The 19,998-nt window shown below is 56.9% G+C and overlaps 1 protein-coding gene across 1 annotated transcript in view; it reads right to left on the bottom strand.

Moving 5' to 3' along the window:
- The window catches only part of RASSF5 (Ras association domain family member 5), a 74,480-nt gene extending 58,368 nt beyond the window's left edge, over nucleotides 1–16,112 (bottom strand). The window contains exon 1 of the mRNA XM_059673941.1: nucleotides 15,582–16,112. Coding sequence (XP_059529924.1) covers nucleotides 15,582–16,053 — 472 coding nt within the window. The 5' untranslated portion in view covers nucleotides 16,054–16,112. The remainder of the gene's footprint in view (nucleotides 1–15,581) is intronic.
- Nucleotides 16,113–19,998: the final 3,886 nt, after the last annotated feature.

The raw sequence follows: 19,998 nt of genomic DNA, 5'->3' as shown, positions 1-19,998 counted from the left end.
ATTCTCACAGGCATCTCCGAGAATCCCACCCTGGTCAATAATGGGTGAAGGCAATCGATTTGGGGAAAATGTAAAAAGAAATGATTTGAGGTGGAATCTCAGGGTGGGAAAGCCAAATGGACCCCATTCCTCACAAGCAATTATCTGGAGATTTGTCACCTGGACCCTCTGACCTCGTATCTGAAAAGGTCCAAGTTGTGGCCATTCAGACAGAAGGGCAAAAACGCGGCACCGTTTTGAACGGGGGCAATTACTAAAGTATGTGCGTTCACAGAACGAGCAAACTCAGAGACACAAAGAGGGAGCATCAAGCCTTTCTATACAGTTCTGTCTCTTTTCTTTCCGCCTACCCCCTTACTAGTCGGTTTTCCATGCGTGCATGCGGGCTTCCTTCCACACGGATTCACCGAGGGCCGGCCGGCTAAGAGGGCCGACCACGTCAAGCTATTGTGAAGGACAGTCAGTTCTACCCGGAGACTTTGTAACAGAAACAGGTATGAAAGGGAAGAAAAAATATATATATATATATTTCCCCCCCAGCATAGATATACCCTATTTTAATTGCCACCCAGAAAAATAAATAAACCCTATTGCCAGAGCACCACAAGAAAAGAAAAAACGCCGAAACCGGTTTGGCTCAGTGGATAGAGCGTTGGCCTGCGGACTGAAGGGTCCCGGGTTCGATTCCGGTCAAGGGCATGTACCTGGGTTGCGGGCACATCCCCGGTGGGGGATGTGCAGGAGGCGGCTGGTCGATGTTTCTCTCTCATCGATGTTTCTGACTCTCTATCTCTCTCCCTTCCTCTCTGTAAAAAATCAATAAAATGTATTTTAAAAAAAAGAAAAGAAAAAACGCTTGGAAACTGTATACAGTTGTGTTTCAGGGGATTTAACAGATAGCCACAGCTGCGGTGCCCAGAGTCAGCGTGGGGCCACCAGATGCCTTCTCGGCTCAGGTCGGCGTAGGAGGGGCTTCTGCCTCCTCCGGGCATGTGTCACTCCGCTCTGGGTGTAAGAGACACAAAGCAGGTGGGGTCCCCTACCTCTGGGCTCGGGCCTCTGCCCCCTGCCTGGGCCCCTGAGAAGTCGGAGGAGGAGGGGGCCGGGCAGCTGCCAGAGAAAAGGACCTGATCCGAGGTGTGAGGGGCAGGCGTGGAATGAGAAGCTTGAGGGTGTTTTTGTTTGTTTGTTTTTGCTTTTATGGTTAAAGCAAACACCATCTCTGAGAGGGTTGCCTAGAGGGGGGGGCCTCGCCTCTTGCTAACCTTGAGTATATTGCAGGTAACATCCCACAGACTCCACACATAAGGGCAGCCAACTGGGTTTGCGAGAAGGCCGGCCGGGGCATTTGCAGACGCAGGGGGCGGAGGAGACTTAGACGGGTGTGCCATGTGAACGCACGCACCGGTGCATGCGCACAGGTATGCCAGGAGGTCACAGGAGGCCCGGAGCAGACAGGTTCAGTCCTTTATGGGGCAGCCAGGCAGCTGCAGCCAACTGGTTTTTCCACAACTGCTTTGATGTCACTTGCATGCAAAGTGCAGATCAACAGCCCAACACCCACCCAGCCGGTGGAGAGAGACTTTTTGCCAGGAGAAGAAAAGTAAAGAGATGATGTCTGGGGCGCTCCCTGCAGGAGACACACAGAGGTTTCTTCACAGCTGGATCCCTGGGGCCAGGGCGCCGGAGACTTCGGGGGCGACCCGGACCTGTTTCCTGCTGACCCCCAAGCAGCCTTTTAAAATGACACACGGCTGGTTCCTTGGCAGCATGCTTGCTTGGCGCCTAACGGTGCCCGGTGGGCTCATCTAGCCGGGCCTGTTAATTAAATGGTGTAGTAAACTAGGTGATAGGAATTTTCCCGGAGTGCCTTTAGGAGTTTCACGCCCCTCCCTCCACCTCGGCCCGGGCACCCTTCACACCCCATCTCCTTCACTGAGCTGCAGGCAGCCCACCGAGGCCCAGGTGCAATGGAAGTGCAGCCAGCCAATGGGGGCTTGCACGGATGACCCACCCGGAGCACTTGCTGGAAGTATTCTGGGAGCATAAAACTGCAGCAGCATCCACGGAGGGGCTCTATGTGACAAGCATCGTGTCTAGAGGTTTACAGCCATACAACCCCAGCTTGACCCAATGACACCAGCTGGAGGTTGGCATTCCTTCCCCATTTATACCGGGGGGAAACCGAGGCTCAGAGGGGTTCATCTGCGCAAGGAAGGCCCTCCAGCCAGAAATCCAAGATCCAGACTCTGTGGGCCTGGCTCCAAGCCTGTTTCCTTGAAGCCCACACCACAGGCTGCTCACGCAGCCCCGCAAACAGGAGGAGCGGCTCTAGAATCCAGTCCACAGTCTTCCGCTCTGTCCTCTCCAAGCGCCAGCTTCCCCCTCCTCTTCCAATCAATTAAGTCCACACGCTAACACAAGTCAAACGAGACATCTTAGCCGCAGTGCAGTACAAACCCTGACCTTAGTGCTGCCACTCCGGGCCTGATTGATTCTACTAAATCCATAGCTCCTTGGGCTGAATAGCAAAGGAGCAAGGAAGTGATCTGCTGAATAATTCTTCAGGGGGAGGCGGGCGGAGGGGGGTCGTGAAGACACTAGTGAGCATCTCAATCGAGGAACTGAGGCTCCAGCTGGCTTCTGAGTGAGGGCCGCGGTGTATACGAGGCTAGTGATGAATCTAAATTATTCAGGCTGGCTGAAGAGTATTTGTCTCCAAATAGGGGTTAGGTCTCGTTGAATTAAAATCCCCACTTCTCAAGCGGTAAAACCTTAATCGCAAAACTTATCTTTTCCATGGGCAAGAGCACATTCTCTTTTAAACTCTACTTTCAGAAGCTTCGCCCAGAGATGACTTTTCAGTTTAATTCCACCCCTCGGGCTCCGTGTTGAGGCCACCTAGAGGCCCACCTACTCCTGAATGTGTGCAAGAGCAGCGGGGAGGCGCGGGCCGGAGCCCGAGGAACGCTGATGGGCTCCAGATCGGCCATCAGAGGGAAGCAGCTGAAGGCCAGTAGGATGAATAGAATCCAGGCTGGCTGGGCAGCTCTGACCCTTAGCAAGGGGCCTGCCTTCTCTGAGCTGCCTCTTCTGTGAAACAGCAAATCCCTTCCCTACTACCATACAGTGATCTGGAGGGAATACACGATATGTATGTGTATATCACACATACACACACACACACACACACATACATATATATACACACACACACATACACATACATATATATACATACATATATATATATATATATATATATATATATATATATATATATATATATATATATATTTAAATCCTCACCGGAGGATATTTCCCATTGATTTTCAGAGACAGTGGAAGAGAGAGGGAAAGACAGAGAAATATCAATGTGAGAGAAACACATCGATTGGTTGCCTCCTGCACGCGCCCCGACCAGGGCCCGGGCCGGGAAGGAGCCTGCACCCGAGGTACATGCCCTTGACCGGAAACGAACCCGGGACCCTTCGGTCCGCAGGCTGATGCTCTATCCACTGAGCCAAACCGGCCAGGGCTGGAACACACGATATTAAAAACAAGCCAACAAACGCCCATGCTCTGCATCTTCAGCAGAAGGTGCGCCCAGGAGGACAGGGTGCTGTGGGCCGCGTGGTCCCGCAGGAGGAAGCCTCGGCTGGAGGCAGGTGCTCGGGACCCTGGACCCCAGCAGGGCTCCTGTTGGCCCGGCTCCTTTCTTAGACCAAGGGCAGCAGAATGACCTAACTTCTGTGAAAATGTGAATGACTACTGTCTCTCCTTCTCATCTTCCACTCAGCCCCGCTATCCGTCTCCGGGCAAGGACTGTTCTCACCCTAATTAGTGCTCAGGGAAGGAAACTTGGCCCAGCCACTACCCGAGGCTGGGGCTCCTGTCCAGCTGTGCCCGCCAGCCATCTCCAGCCCATGCGGCCTGTCCCACAGGCACCTCCCCGAACCCTGCAGGTGAGAAGCCTTTGCCTTGAACACATCACGCCCCCGGGTACTTGGCAGCTGATGCCCCTCAGAGCCACAGGGGGGGGCAATGGACAACTTCCACCAGCCCAGGAACCCAGGTGAAGAGGACGTCTTGGCCCTAATTCTCAGCCCAGGAAAGGCTGTTAAAACCCATGGCCAACAGGGGCCTCTGAAATGGGGGACCATGCCCTTCAGGTCCGCCAGCTCCACCTAAACCTGTCGGGGTGGCAGCCCTGGCGCCCCCGGGGAGTCCGCGGGGCCACAGGGTGGTGCTGAGCTCAGCACTGAATACCAGGCTGCCGCACTCCCTGCCCCGTGGGGAAGGCCACAGAACCCCCGCAGCCGCTGCGCTCCCCCGGCTGGAGTGACGTGGACCTACCGCAAGCCAGCCTGGCCTCGTGGGGGACCCTCTGCAGGACCTGGAGCTTTTCTGATCCCAAGTGGCCCTTAGGGAGCCTGCGGAAGAGCCGCTGGAGCCGGGCGGCGACGGTCCCGAAGCAGGCAGTGGCTGCCCCCTGCTCCCGGCCCTCTGTCATCTCAGCCGCAGGAGGCCAACAGCTTCTCTCTAGGCCTGGTGTTCAGGGCGGAGGGACGAGTGGGGCAGCCACTGCCCCTGGAGCGGCTCCGGCCCTCGCGTGACGGAGGTTCTGCCCCGATCAGCCCAGCCTCGCCGCTCCTCCTCCGAGGGAGCCCCCGGCACCTGGGCCCCGGCCGGCACAGCCCCGCCTGAGCGATGCCGGCTCCTTCCCAGATGAGGTCCTCCCTCCACCGCCCCCAGTGGAAAACTTTCTATTCCTGGGGCTTTTAGCTCGATAAGATAAAGATGCCCCCACCAGAGAGGCTGCGGGGCAGAGGCTGCGGAGCCTCACTCCTCGAGTGCCTGAGCGTCTGGAAACCGATGTCTCCGAGGTTCCCACAGACGACAGCGGGGATCGGCCGCCGCGCCGTGCGCCGGGCCCAGGGGCTCCTTAATGGAGTTCTTTGGGGAGGGCGATTAGTGATGCTTTACCAGCTGTGCGGGCTCCTCAGGGACACCCGGGCTCATTCACATCCTCCCCTGCTAAGCCTGTGGTGGAAGGGGCAGGGCTCAGCGTGCGGCCACCCAGACCCTGCAGGAGGCGGTGCTGCTGTAAGAGGGTCCATTGATCTGAGACCAGACACCTGAGCAGAGAAGGGAGCCAGGCGGGGGAGAAAGAGGAAGGAAGAGAAGAGCAGTTTCTCATTCAAAGGGCAGAAATGCTGTCCCCTGGCCCTAAAATGACGCTCACAGGGTGTCCCCTCAACACCGCGTCCCAGGAGCAACCACGTCCTGGTGAGGAAGTTTCTGGACGCCCTGTCGCCCAGGCCAAGACGCGCAGCTGGCACCGGACGGGCAGCCACGCCTTCCGGGGCTGGTCTCGGGGCTGGAAAACACGATATTAAAAACAAACAAACAAACAAGCAGGAATGCCCAGGGATTCCAGAACGCCTCTGCCAGCCACCAGCGGGGCAGGCCTCAGAGGAAGGAGAGGAAATGAGCACAGAGGCCTCGGGTCCGAGCGGAAATGGAGCCATGAGCTCCAGTCACCATGTGCGAGGTCCGGGAAGCCAGCACTCCTCAGTTCGGAGGGGACTCTGTTGTTCCTCCTGCGAACGCCAACCGGGCTCCCCCGCTCTGGGCTGCAGGTGTCCCAGGTCACAGAGAATGCCGACGGGCATCCTATCCCCGAGGCCATGTCCTTGGGCCACTCAGAGAAGAAGATGTTGGTAGAACAAACCTAAGCCGCACCCTGACCCTCCAAACAGGCTCCCCGTCACCGTCCTTCTAAAAAGTCTGGCCAGGAGGTCCCCATCGTAGGTCACCCCTCACTGTGGAGGGCCGCAGGACTTGGTGCAATAACAATAAAAACTCATTCGTAAGCTCAATCATAAAAACACATTTTTACTGCTCGGCTGGTGTGGCTCAGTGGTTGAGCATCGACCCATGAACGAAGAGGTCACAGGTTCAATTCCCGGTCAGGGCACATGCCTGGGTTGCAGCCTCGATCCCCAGTAGGGGGTGTGCAGGAGGCAGCCGATCTATGTTTCTCTCTCACTGATGTTTCTATCTTTCTATCCCTCTGCCTTCCTCTCTCTCTAAAATCAATAAAAAACCAAATTGTTACAAGTAATTTATTTAATTTAGAAATGCTGCCCTTTCTCAGGCCGGGAGCACTGGTTCTTTCTCCCGAAGACTTCCTCCGAGGGGCTGGGCTGCCCAGTTTACCCAGCAACCTCTGCACCAGAAGAGGGTCATGAGTGAGTTCGGGTCCCGAAATGACACTTGGGGCCATCAAGCCAGGGCTGGCGTCGAGGTTCCTTGGCTCTGACCCTTGCGCGTGAGATCTGCGAGATCGACACGTGGGCCCAGGCCGAGTTCAGGCAAGGGGACAGCACACGCGTGCCGGGGGGATTTTAAAATACGAGTCACAGGCAAGAGGGAAAAGCCTCCCGAACGCCCCACTTGAGCTTCAGGGTAAACTTCTTTCTCATCCCTGAGCGGATCTTGGACGGGGTTTCCATCGGGGAATCCAGCAGGAAGGGCCTGGCAGAGACCAGACCAGGGCTGGGCAAACTTTCTGACTCGAGGGCCACAATGGGTTCTTAAACTGGACCGGAGGGCCGGAACAAAAGCATGGATGGAGTGTTTGTGTGAACTAATATAAATTCAAAGTAAACGTCATTACATAAAAAAGTACGGTCTTTTTTTTTTTTTTTTTTTTTTTTTTTTTTAGTTTTATTTATTTCAAACGGGCCGAATCCGGCCCGCGGGCCGTAGTTCGCCCACGGCTGGACTAGACTCAGGGCTTTGGGAGGCTCCTGAGCCTTTGAAAGCTGGATCCCTTCTCCATCACAGGGGCGTTCAGGAGGAGTGCTGTCTAGAATGCTTGCAATGCCCTCTTGCTGCCCCTGGCATCTATGCTTGGACCGATGACCTCAATGCCAAGGCCCAACAAAATGTGAAGAAACGGGCTTCGCCATCTTAAGTGTTGGGTTAAAATATACTTTCACCTTGAAATACTACTCTATTCCTCTAAAGGCACCTCCAGATTTCTTTCAAAGCACTCATCACTAAGATAGACATTTACATACAGTACGCTGAACCCTGTCTCTCCAAACTCTCAAGTCACAGCAGGAATCTGTTGTTCCATTTGCATAGTAAGGCATCTCTGAGGTTTTCCTGGATTCTCAATACTTTCCCTAGTTGCAGAAAGGACATCATTGTTTCAACAGAAACCACAAAACCTCCAGCTTCCATTCAACTTCGACGGAAAAAACGAAACAAAACAGCTTCCTCTGAGTCAGCCATGAAAGTAAATGATGATACTCAAGTGATCCCGTGACAGCCTGGCCTGGAGACACATGCAGCCAGTGCTGGGCGGGAGGGGGCCCTGCCCTGAGGTGCTCTTCCCCACGGGGCCACAGCCCAGTCTGGGACACAGCCAGGGCTCCGCTATGCCACCCTCAGCTGATTTTTCAGTCTCTATCCAACTCTTCCTCACCCACGCTGTCCCCTCTGAGATTCATCCTCATTTCACTTTGGTCCCTGCATCATGAACTCTGACCCTGGGTCATGGTAAGAAGGAGGCTTGAAACAGGAAACGATCAACCTGCATTTCCACGCCCACCATCCTACACACACCCCACACTGATGGGAAGGGGGCGGGAGGGATACACTTGTTTCCTCCCCCTCTCCCCCCCCCCCCGCCAGTGGAAGGGAAGGGGAGAGACAGAGGGAGAGAAACATTGATATGAGAAAGACACATCGACTGGTTGCCTCCAGCACTCACCCCAACCAGACCAGGACCGGGGATCAATCCCGCAACTGAGGTACATGCCCTTGACCGGAATTGAACTCGGGACCCTTCCGTCCCCAGGCCGACCCTCTATCCACTGAGCCAAACTGGCCAGGGCTACTTGTTTCTTTTATCTTGGGATTTTGAAAAACGTCACTGTTTGTTGAAAGATCTCATGATTTACTCACACGCTGAAAACCTACTTAGAAACCCAACGCTGACAACAGGCTGAAGTGCAGCCAACGCGCCATTATTCAGGCGCTGGCTGATGCTCTGGCTTGCACGTGGCTGACCCACCACTCGGCCCGCCCTCCCTTTTTCCTGCGCCTCTTTTTAGGGACATTTCCGCACTCATTGGCAGCAGAGAGGCAGGTGAATGAAGAAACTCAACTGCCTGGCATGTTCAATGGTATCAGCTCACAAGGCAAAATGCTGGGCTGGGTTCTGGCACTGGGTTTGCTACAGTGACTGGGTCGTCTTGGAGAGTCCTGTGATTCCCTGGATGCTGGGCTTCCTCATCTGTGGGATGGTGAGGATTCAACCAGCCCGGCCTACCTCACCAGCTGGTGCACCAGCAACGCTTTAGAGCAGCAGTTCTCAACCTGTGGGCTGCGACCCCTTTGGGGGTCGAACGACCCTTTCACAGGGGTCGCCTAGGACCATCAGAAAACACATATATAATTACATATTGTTTTTGTGATGAATCACTATGCTTTAATTATGTTCAATTTGTAACAATGAAATTGGGGGTCACCACAACATGAGGAACTGTATTAAAGGGTCGCGGCATTAGGAAGGTTGAGAACCACTGGTTTAGAGGAAGCCAAGTCGTCTCTGAGATACAGATATCTCCATCCCACAATTTCTCGGCCATTCTCAGCTCAACACGTACAGCAGGGGTGGGGAACCTTTTTCAAGGGCCATTTGTTTTTGGTTTTTAAAAAATATATTTTTTATTGATTTCAGAGAGGAAGGGAAAGGAAGAGAGAGACAGAAACCATCAACGATGAGAGAAAACCGATGGCTGGCTGCCTCCTGCACGCCCCCCACTGGGGATCGAGCCCGCAACCCAGGCATATACCCTGACCTGGAATTGAACCGTGACCTCCAGGTTCACTAAGCCATGCCAGCCAGGTCCAAGTGGGTATTTATAACATAATTCGCAGTCCATACAAAATTACGAACTTAAAAACCAGCCTGCTCTATTTGGTCAAACATTTCATTAACTCACCCCTAAGGCCTTGGCAGGGCCAGACCCCATGATTTCGCAGGCCTTCTATGGCCCTCGAGGCGGATGTTCCCCACTCCTGATCTACAGGATTATTCCATCCTAACAGGCTCACATCTCCAGCAAACACAATGATAATTCCTTCCCAGATCCAGCCTCCAGTGGAAACAGGACATAAAAGGATTAAAGAAGTATCTAGGCAAAGAACAGCGCTCTTCTTGAGGCCTGGCTTCCGTGAACCTGTGGCCTGATTTCTTTAAGGTCCGTGGAAGCCAAGTTTCCATTTTCTAGCAGCCCCAGCCAATAGCCACTGCAGACGCCTGGGTCAGACCTCCCCGCCCTGGAGATGTTTGTTCAGGACACAGGGAGGGAGGGTACAGGTGGGGTGCAGGCCCTCCACTGAATAATAAACATGACCAAGCCCACTTTGGTCACCGTGAGTGACATACCTGGCCACGTGCCTGCCGCCCAGTGACACACAGCAATGAGCAGACTGGACTTCCCCACACCACCCTTCGTATAAACCCTCAGCGCAATGCCAGGTCCCACCTGTGCCCCTGATGCCCTCATTGAGGCCAAGATAGTAGGTGTTGGGAGCGCAATCCTAAAGAAAATCGGGACCCCTTCTGCTCTGCCTCCTTCGTCTCCAAACATCTCAGTTTTCCCCTCCGGCGGCATCTCCCAAGAACCTTCTCTAGGCCAGGAGGCACAGGCAGGCTAGAACAGACCCTGCATGAACTTGCCGGCCACTATGGCCAAAGCTTACACCATGGAGCGCCCTGGGGGCCCGCCAGGCTCTGCCCAAGTCTCCAGCATAGAGTGTGGGGTGCTTCCCAGAACACCCAAATATCACCTCCCCAGGTCTGAGTCAAGACCGTCTTGACCTTGGGCCCGGGCTCCCCATGACAACCCCCCAGCACTGAGTTTATTCCCCTTAAACCAGTGCCCCCGGGAGCCGAGCCTGCTGCCCTGCCTGACATCACCTCGGGCTCCTCGATCTTTCCCCAGAGCCTACGCTGGCTCAGCTCTCTTCCCCACCCTGCAATTGGGCCCTGAGCATGCGGAGAGCAGCTTGCCAAAACTCCTGGAAAAAACCCCGAAAGTGACTAAATGCACAACCATCTCCCCAGTCAGGACTGGCCTTCCCAGCTTCGTCGCCTGCCGCCAGCATTCCTGACCCAGCGGGGTGAGCGCCGGCCAGGGCCCTGGGGGAAGGATGGGTGGCCTGTGAGGTCAGTGGAGGCAGGAAGCATCCTGCCACTGGCACTGGATCTGCCAGCGAGCGTGGGGAGGAGGGTGCCGACTGGGGTGCCGGGTAGGAGTCGGGGGAATGCCTGCTTGCGTGCTTTGCACACCCACAAGTCCTCCCCGCCCAAGAATACTCTGCTTGTCACTGAGGAATGAGAACAGGAAGGGCCTCCCATGAGGCCAGAGATGAGTTTGCAGCTCCCTCGCCAGCCTTAATGGTATCTGGGCAGGGCCAGGGAGGCGAGCAGCTCCTCTGATGGGGAAACTGAGGAATGAGGAGGGGCGTGGGTAGCCAGAGAAGGCCCCGTGGGGCAGCAGTCAGGGGGTGTCTCTGACATAGAGGTGCTGAGCACGGTCCGAAGGAGGGAAATGGCTGGACAGCCGGAGATGCCCAAGGCCTCCAAAGCCAGTCTGGTTCGCCTAACCTTGCCTGCCCCCAGCCAGGTGCACTGGCGACTCCTGCCCACCGAGACCCGGGCAGAGGCCTCTCTAAGTTCCGACCTCATGAGGCTGCTCGGAGGCTGAGCGGGGCAGGGAGCATGAAACCCCGGGCTCTGCACAGACAAGGCACTACTCCTGCGAGGCGTTTTCCGTCATCCTCCCAGCGGGCCTGGGCCTGCCTGAGCCCCAGCCGCCCTTCTGAGCTGCCGGCCCCTGCTCCTGGCCAGGCGAGTCCCTTCACCAGCCAGGGCCCTTGGGGCTGGGCTGTCCTTCCTCTGTCACTCAGGGCCGAGCAGCCCGGCTTTGGCATAAGCGGGTTCACTGGTGAACTTGGGGAGAAGAGCGCGGATCCCAAGTCAAACCCTCCGCGCTGAGGGGAGATGTCAATTCACGTCCACCTCATAACTCGCAGGATCAGCAGGCAAACACACATGTTCATTACCAATTCTAATGAGGCTGGCAGACAAGTGGCATTAATCATTTTTGACTGTACCTGGGATCCAAGCCCCTCTCCCTCCCTAATCAGGGAATTTCATGCTCTGATGAATGGGGGTGTAGGAGGGGAGGGAATTAAGCCCACATTTTATCCTTTCACTCTCATCTTTTGAGAAGACAGGAAGCAGGGACAGAGGAAAAAGACACAGCGTGGGGAGCTCAGAAGGCCTCTCTCAAAGCATTCCAGACCCCTTCTCTGTCCCCCCACATCCAGCTCCCCCACACTCCATGAGGACCTTTCCCAAGAAGACCCCTCTAAGAGCCAGGAGCAGGGGAGGGGCTGGAAGTGGGTGGGGGGGGGAGGGTTCCTCAAGCTTTCACAGCGTGACACCCATCTTGGCGCTTAACTTCCCTAACCTCCAAAGCCAAGCATGGAACCAATGACAACACTTCAGGCCTCACACCTCAGTGCTGCTGGGTGCACTGGACAAACACCACGCTGCCCAAGCAGCCCGGGTTCTGGGTCTGCTACCAGGATACTCAAGGCCCATGTCCCTGTACTCTCTCCCACAGAGAGCCCACGACAAGGCACGGGCCTGCAGGACCCCTGGCTGCCACACGCGTGGTTTCAGCGTGTGCAGAGCGAAGGGTTAAGCCCACCCATTCATGCAGCGACGGGACAAGGCGGCTGGACAAGGGGCCCTGTGAGATGCCAGCCTCCCTCCCCACGAAGGTCCCCATCCCTGAAGGCCATACAAAGGTCTCGCCCTCACACCATAATTAACGTCTATTACAGGAAGGGGAGGTTAGCTGATGAGCCACAGGGCCCCCCTTGCAACCCTATAATTCAATCGCTTAGCACATTCCCAGCTCTGGACAACGCCCTTCCAGAGAGAGACCGGCTCCCGGAGCCGGCGCGTGGCACGCGCTGACAGCATGCCAGGTGTGTCCAACCAACCCTCCTGGAATTTTGAGTTGGACTTAGGTTTCCCCATTTTCCAGACCATTCCCTGGAGGCTTATGTATCGACCAAAAGGAGATGGAAGGTCAAAGGTCAACTCTAGGTGCCTTTTACAGAGCAAAGGGACCATGACCCATAAGGAATATTCCCTGAGAAGTCAGTCAAAGGGCAGGGGGTTGTTTGCTGCTGACCACCCCCACCTGGAGCGCTGGAAATAGGCATTCTCTCCCCCGTCAGGGCCCCGCCCCAAAACACACTTGGTCACATAATTCTCTTCTCTCCTCTCCTCTCTCTCTACCTCTCTCTCTCTGCACCAATCCCCACCAGATTCCCTTTCCTACCCAACAAACATGATTCCTTCACTCCTAGGAATTAACATTAACCCTGAACTTTCCCGTTGGCACACCCAGCATTAACCAGAGCTCAGTTACAGGCCTGGGGCAGGAGTGCGCGTAAATGAGAGGAACTTTCACTAAAAAGGCAGGCAGACAGGTTTCTCACAGCTGCCCCCATTAAAGGCTCATTTTGCCAACAAGGTCCCCACCCAGGGTCAGCTGCCTGCGCAGGCAGGTGTCATTCATATACTCGCTGCCCTTCTGCTCATTCCCAAGAGCAGGGAGTATTAACAGCAATAACAAGCTGCGGGCTTCATCAGCCACCACTAACTAAAGCCGTGCTCTGTGCCTGGCACTGTGCTGGGGGCGAGAGGAACACAGCCAGGTGCCAATGGCATTCTGGGAGTGACGTTTCCAGGGGACATTGATACCCGCACTTCCCGCGACACGCATGGCACTGCTTCCTCATTGAGCTCTGCAGCCACGCAGAGTTCGAAAACTACACAGCGCTTGGAAAGGTGACCCTCAGAGGTGTCCCAAGCCAGACACACTGTCACAGTGCTACACGGGGGGCATAATAACAGCATCCACATCGCACCCCCCGTGCATATTGCATGTTCCAGGCACTGCTCTAAGCACTTTCCATCCATTAATTCATATGATTCTCACAAGAACACACTAACACAGGTCTGTTGTTATCCCTATTTTTTTTAAAACTAGGAGGTGAAACACAGGTGCACACTGAGACTCGGGGGCCGAGTCAAGATTCACACCCACATCTTCTGGGTCCAGGCTGTCCTCTTAACTACTTCATAGTGCTGCTTTTAAAAAGTCATCTTTCTGAGCCTTACCTTTCAGAATAAAGATTTAAAAAACCAACCCCACCCTGGCCGGTTTGGCTCAGTGAATGGAGCGTCGGCCTGCGGACTGAAGGGTCCCGGGTTCGATTCCGGTCAAGGGCATGTACCTTGGTTGCGGGCACACCCCCAGTAGGGGGTGTGCAGGAGGCAGCTGATCAATGTTTCTAACTCTCTTTCCCTCTCCCTTCTTCTCTGTAAAAAATCAATAAACTATATATTTTTTTTAAAGCCAGCCCCTCCATGGAACGAGACCCTCAGCTTTAAGGAAGGCCCTCGGGGAGTCCAGCCTGCTGTGCCTCCCCCTGCCAGGCCTCATTTGCACCGGAGAACATTTCCTCACTGTTCCCCTCCAGCCACAGGTCCACAGGGAGGCTCCGTCTGTCCATATTAATAACGGCAGACCGAGACCCCTCTCCTTAGCCCCTTGGTTCCAGCTCTGCGCTCTCTCTGGTGTTCAGCCATCCCTGGTTGCTATTAAACCCGTGTGGGGGCCACCACGTCAACCACGTCAGAGGAAACATCACTGCACCTGGTCTTCCTGCCACCAGAAACTACTTACGCACCAATTAAATGAACAATTCTAATGTAAAGCGAGCGTGCATTCATTTAGCCATGGAGTAGCATGCATATGCACCCACATGCGCACACACACACCACCACCACCATCCCCGAAAAACCATAAAGCTGCGTGCAACATGTTCAACAACTGATACAAACGCCATAACAAACCCTAGAATTCCAATGAGGCGGATCCCCCAGGATTCCCGCACAAGAAAAGCCATTCCCGCGAGGACGCTGCCTCCGTGCTGTTAGGGTTGGTGAACGCAGTAAATAAAATACTCCCTGAGAGGCCAGAGCTGCCAACACATCTGAGGGCAAGTTGCATCAATTCCACTGCAAGGTCAGGGCCTTGGCCAAGAGGCTGCAGCCCTGGACCCATTACGCACACCTAACTTTCGCTCGTTCCCTGTTCATGGCACCTGAGCTGTGAGTTCTGGTGTCGGAGGGAGGAGCACCCCCTTGCCCCCAGTCTCCCCCTTCCACTTGACCCCGGCTGAGAGTCGGCTCTCCTTCCCCGCAGCCAGCTGCAGTGGGAGGGACCCTGCGCAGCCTGGGCGGTGGACTGACAGCAGAGAGAGGCTAAGTGGGCTTTTCCTGACGTGAACGAGGCGGGTGCTGTCCAATGCGGCAGCTAGAGAGCATGGGGGGGGGGGGGGGGGACGGTTGCTGAAATATGCACAACCCATTTCCAGAGGTGCTTGCTAGAGCCTGTGCCATTGTCTGTATTTTGTGCCCCAGATACTGAAAATATGCATCTAAACACATAGATATCCAGACACGGGCAACAGCGAAAATGGAGGTGGAGGTGGGGAGAGGACACTCATTAAAGAAATACACACACCTAACTGCAAGAAGAGGGAAATAAGGAAACACCAGGAAGCCTGCAAAGTGGCTCAGAAGACCTGCACCTGGGTGCCCCGCGTTTTACAGTCAGGTTGGAGGAGAGCCTGGCTCAGGGGAGGCTGGAGGGACCTGGGAGCTTGGGGAGGAAGGGGCCGAGCTGGGTAATGTTAGAGCATGATGACCAGTACACTGAGAGCAATCACACAGGAGAAAGGGGAGGAGGCAGGGTACGGCTAAACATCGGAGCAGGATCCAAAGGTCTGAGGGGCCAGAGATAGACGGCAGGAGGGGGCACAGGTCCAGGGTGACCTCAGGCTCCTCTTCAGCCTCACCGCTGGCTCTAGCCAAAGCCTAGCCAGCTCCCCTCCCTATCCCAACAGGACACCCTGGGGGAGAGCATGGACCATCGGCCTGGGCCACAGACAGACAAACCGTTCTGCCATGAACCCTAATAAGCACAGGTCAATGGCCATCTCAGTACCAGTCTCACAACCCCACTCTCCAGAACCAACAACAAAACCGAGAGGGTGCAGCGGCTGACCTTGCGGCTGCGGCCATCGACCCAACCTGCGCGCCTGAATGTACACACGTGTGTGCCTGGGGAGGGGGCGAGCAGGTACCCGGCAGGAGAGGTATTTGTTAAAACCGCAGAACCTTATCCAGGCAAGAGGCAGACACTAAAGGGTACGGGGCAGGGGACTCAAGAGCAGAGAGTTTCCAGGGTTTTTCTCCTTTAATTACAGTCGAGGTCTCCCCTGGAGCCAGAAAAGGCAATGCCCGCTCTCTCGGCCCCAGCCCCTCGCAGTCCCTCGCCGCGGACTGCGGTCTCCCCGCGCCACCCCTCCCCGCCCGCCCGCCCGCCGGCCCCCGCACTCACTAGCGCAGCGCAGCGCCTGCCGCAGCACCTCTCGTCCGCACAGGTCGCACCAGCCGCGGCCGCTCCGCAGCGCCAGTTCGGTGAAGCGGTGCCCCTCGCCTCGCTCCGCCGGGACGCGGGGATCCTGCGGCTGCTCGAAGATGCTCCGCACGTCTCGCGGCCGGGGCGCTCCAGGCCGCCGCCGCAGTCTCTGCTGCAGCCCGGGCCGGAGAGGGCGAGCGGGGCGGGAGGCCCGGGGTGGGGGGTCCAGGTCCCCGCGGGGAGCCCTTCGGGCGCCGCGCCCCTCGTGCGCCCCGGGCGCAGTGGAGATGGGCGCCGGGGCGCAGCGGCGGGAGGCCCGGCCGGGGGGCGGCAGCGGCAGCGGCGGCGGCGGCGGCTCCGGGCCGCTCAGGGTCTGCAGATAGCGCGGCGGCTCTGGGTCCAAGAGCAGCCGGTACGGGCGCTGCCCAATGGCCGGGGACGCCATGACCATGCCCGCCCGGTGCGCGGCGCGGCGCCGACGTTACTCCCGAGTTCGCCTCGAGAGGAGGGCGGCCCCAGACCAGCGGCCTTTAAAGGGACCGCAGGCTGCGGGGCGGGGCAGGGGCGGGGAGACTCGGGAGAGGCAGGAAGGACAACCCCAGGGAACGCAGACCCGCGGAGCCGCTGGTTCGGCGATGGGGGGCGCACGAACAAGTGTGGGTTTCGGGGCGTCTTCAGGACGCGGACTGGACTGCTGGGGCCGCTGGAGGATTTCCTATGGGAAAAGCGCTATTCAGAACAACTCCTAAGAGGGGTCTCGCTGGGGACCGTCTGCCTTCAGCCCCACCCCTGTCCCTCTCCTATCGCCTCCCCCTACCCCAGATCCCCCCACTTGCAGCGCTGCACGCCCTGGTGAGGGGCGCGCGGAAGGAAGGGCTTAAGATCTAGCAAGAAGCCCTAGCCGGCTTTGCTCAGTGGTTAGAGCGTTGACCTGCGGACTGAAGGGTTGCGGGTTCAGTTTCGGTCAAGGGCACATGCCTGGGTTGTGGGCTCAATCCCCAGTAGGGGGCGTGCAGGAGGCAGCCGATCAAACTCATCATTGATATTTCTACCTCTCTCCCCTCTCTGAAATCAATAAAAATATAGCAAGAAGTGGGGTCTAGGGAAAGGTCCAGGCCGGGGGTCTGCCCGCCACCCTCCTGGTTCCAGGGGACCCGAGGGACGTGCCCTTTGCTTCCTTCCTCCTCCCCTTCCAGCTCCCCCGTGAGCGGAGCCCCACGCGGGTCCGGAACGCGGGCTTCCGCTGGCGTCGGGCGGCCACGCAGAGTCCCGTGACGGGAGCGACGCTGCAGATGCCGACCGCGGGCAGCCACCCCCGCGGCGCCGGATCGAGACTGAGCGCGTGCCGCTCTCGCTCTCCCTGGATTTCCCCTCCGCGGGCAGCCCTGCCCGGCAGGATATTCCTTTCCGGGAAGGCTGGGCTTGGGGGATCTGGGCCCTGGGATGGGAGAGCTTCTCCTCCATCAAACCCTTCTCTCCCGGTCGCTGCTCTAGTCATTGCTATGGAAATACCAGCGGCACCCGCCCCCGCCCCCCCCAGCCCTACTTAGCATCTGCGATGGACAGCTCACCTGTGGGCCCCGAGGACAGATTGCCTTGGCTGCTGCACCAGGACCAGCACACCAACCCAACCCCCTTTAATGCTCTGCTGTCGCGATCTTGAGAGAATGGATACTTTTGGAACAAAGGGCCAGGCGCTTTCTCCCTGCCCCGGGTCCCACAGGTTATGGGGCGGGTCTTGATCGCCTCTCGGGCGTGAGGAAACGGGCCTCCTGTCTGGGCGAACCTGTGTCCTGGCAGACCAGCTGTGTGACCCTGGCCCTCTTCAGCTTATAGTTCTAACCAAACTGGTCTGGGCATGAGGAGACAGGGAGACGCGTTTGCAGCCCTCGCCAGTTCCACCGCCCGGACTCGGCCGTCACTGCCCGTCTTCTTAAAGCTCGGGTTGGGTTTGGCTGGTTTATCACAGGTCACCAGCAAACAACTTGGGGAATTGTCTAAAATAGACCTCGCCGCCTCCCCCGCTTCCCAGGCTAGAGATGGGTCTCCCCCTAGTGTCTGGCAGGGGAATTTTCACTCTTGCTTTTCGTTTCCCCTTGCAGGAATTCTTAGGTAATTCCTAACATTTCTTGGAGTCCAGTGGCCGGGGGAATTCCCAGCCTGCTTTGGTCCCCGGCTTCTCCCTCATGGCCCGGATGATCGCATTTGTAGCGGAGGACATGTGGCAGGGTCCTCGGGTCTCACCAGGGACTGGAGCTGAAGGTGGTATCTGGGCAAGCGAGCACGGCCCACAGCAGCCACGGCCACAGCAGGCAACGCCACAGCAGCCAAGGCCACAGCGCTGCCAAGAGAAGGCACTGAGATTCCGGAGTGTGGGCCTCCAGCCACCCCCACCTCCCCTCCCCCACCTCCCCTCTCCCCTGGCTGAAGCTGGCTTTCTCTCCATCAGTGGTTTTCAAACTTTGGCAGCTGTGGCGATCACCTGGAGGGCTCGTTAACTCACAGATTACTCCCCCGCACACAGAGTTTCTGAGTCAGTGTGTCTGGGGCAGGGGGTTGGATTTTGCATTTTTAATGAGTTCCCAGGAGGTGCGGGTACTCTGCCTCAGATCGAAGGTAGTGATAAGATGGGCTCCTCCGTTCTCTCCCCCACAGGACAGGTGACTTCCCTGGGACAGACGGAGAGAAACCCAGTGGGAAGACTGTTCCCGGATGTGCTGAATGTCGGAAAAGGAAAGTGCAATTTGCCTTTGTGCCGTCTGATTCCCATCTCTCCCACTTGTTCTGCACGCAGGCTCGTGGCTTGTGCAGAAACCTGTAGTGCATGTCCACATCTGCTTCACCCACCCTCTGTCCTCTGTCATCTCCTCCCAGGAGGGCAGCGGGCTGGGTGAGGTTCCGGGTGTGGACCCACTGTGAGCTCGGGGTGCCAGCTTGGTGTGGCAGGAAGAGGAGACCTGGCAGAGTTCATCACTGGGAGGCCAGTTTGGAAATGTCATTTGTGAAATAATCGCTGACAATCACATCTCTGCCCTCGACCTCCCGCCCCCACCCCAGGCAGCCCAGGCCAGAGAGGTTCCTGGGATGACTGTCTCCTCCGGCCCTGGACTGGGGACCGTCCGGAACGACCAGGTGTAAACCCTTCCAGGTCGCCTGGGCTGCACAGAAAAATGCTGGCTTCTGTGTTCCTGCTGCAGGCAGCTGGGCAGCAGGCGGGGTGGCGGCTGCTCTCAGCACTGAGCGGGCGGAGACCATGCCAGGCCAGCGCCAGACATTGGCTTCTGGGATGGGAAAGAGATGAAAATGGAGGTGATATGACTTCATGTAACCAACCCCAAGGTTATCAGGTTTATCTGAGCTTCCTCTCCCTGAGCCAAGAAATCGAGGTCTGGAGAGGTAGTTGCCTCCCCCGAACTCAACAGGAGGCTCCCTGCCTGGGTCTGGTTCCTCTGATGCCATCTTTCCAGCCCAGTCCCTTCTTCCTTGAGAAGCATCCCTTCCCTCCCACAACACACACACACACACACACACACACACACACACATATACCACACATACATACCACACACACACCACACACACAGCCCCCCACACACCACACACACACCACACACACAGCCCCCCACACCACACACACACACACATATACCCCCCACATACACACCACACACATACCACATATACACACCATACACACACCACATACACACACATACCACACACACATACACACACCCCAAACACAGCCCCCCACACCACACACACACACACATACCCCACACACATACACACCACACACACCCCAAACACAGCCCCCCCACACCACACACACCACACACACACACCACACACCACACACACACCACATACCACATACCACACACACACACATACCCCCACACACATACACCCCCCCCACACACCCCACACACACACACACACACCACACACACACCCCACACACAGCCCCCCCACACCACACATACACACATACCCCCCCACACATACACACCACACACACCACATACCCCCCCCCACACACACACACTCATTCCTCCCTCCCCAGGGAAATATAAACTCTTCAGCTGGTGGGTCAGGGTGAGGTCGGATGCTGGAACCCGAGCATGGTTTGCACCCCTCCCTCTGTCACGCAGGCTGCACGGGTGAGGCCACAGCAGCCTTGCAGAGACACCTCCGCTGGAGTTTCCCCCACGTGAGCGGCTCCGCTGGGCCCGGAGCCGTGGACTTCCCTCTGTTTGTGACTCACTCCCAGAAGAGGGGGCCGCTTCATGTTTTCACTTTTGACCAAGGGGAAGGATTATGAGAGTCTGAGTGTGTGGTCAGTGTGTGAGGTCACTCCCGAGGTAGGTGGTCCCTGAGCCTGTCAGCTCCCCCA

This window comes from Myotis daubentonii, chromosome 18 (assembly GCF_963259705.1).
Source record: "Myotis daubentonii chromosome 18, mMyoDau2.1, whole genome shotgun sequence".
Lineage (NCBI taxonomy): Eukaryota > Metazoa > Chordata > Mammalia > Chiroptera > Vespertilionidae > Myotis > Myotis daubentonii.
Note: the sequence above shows the minus strand (reverse complement) of the source record. Positions and strands in the feature narration are given on the sequence as shown.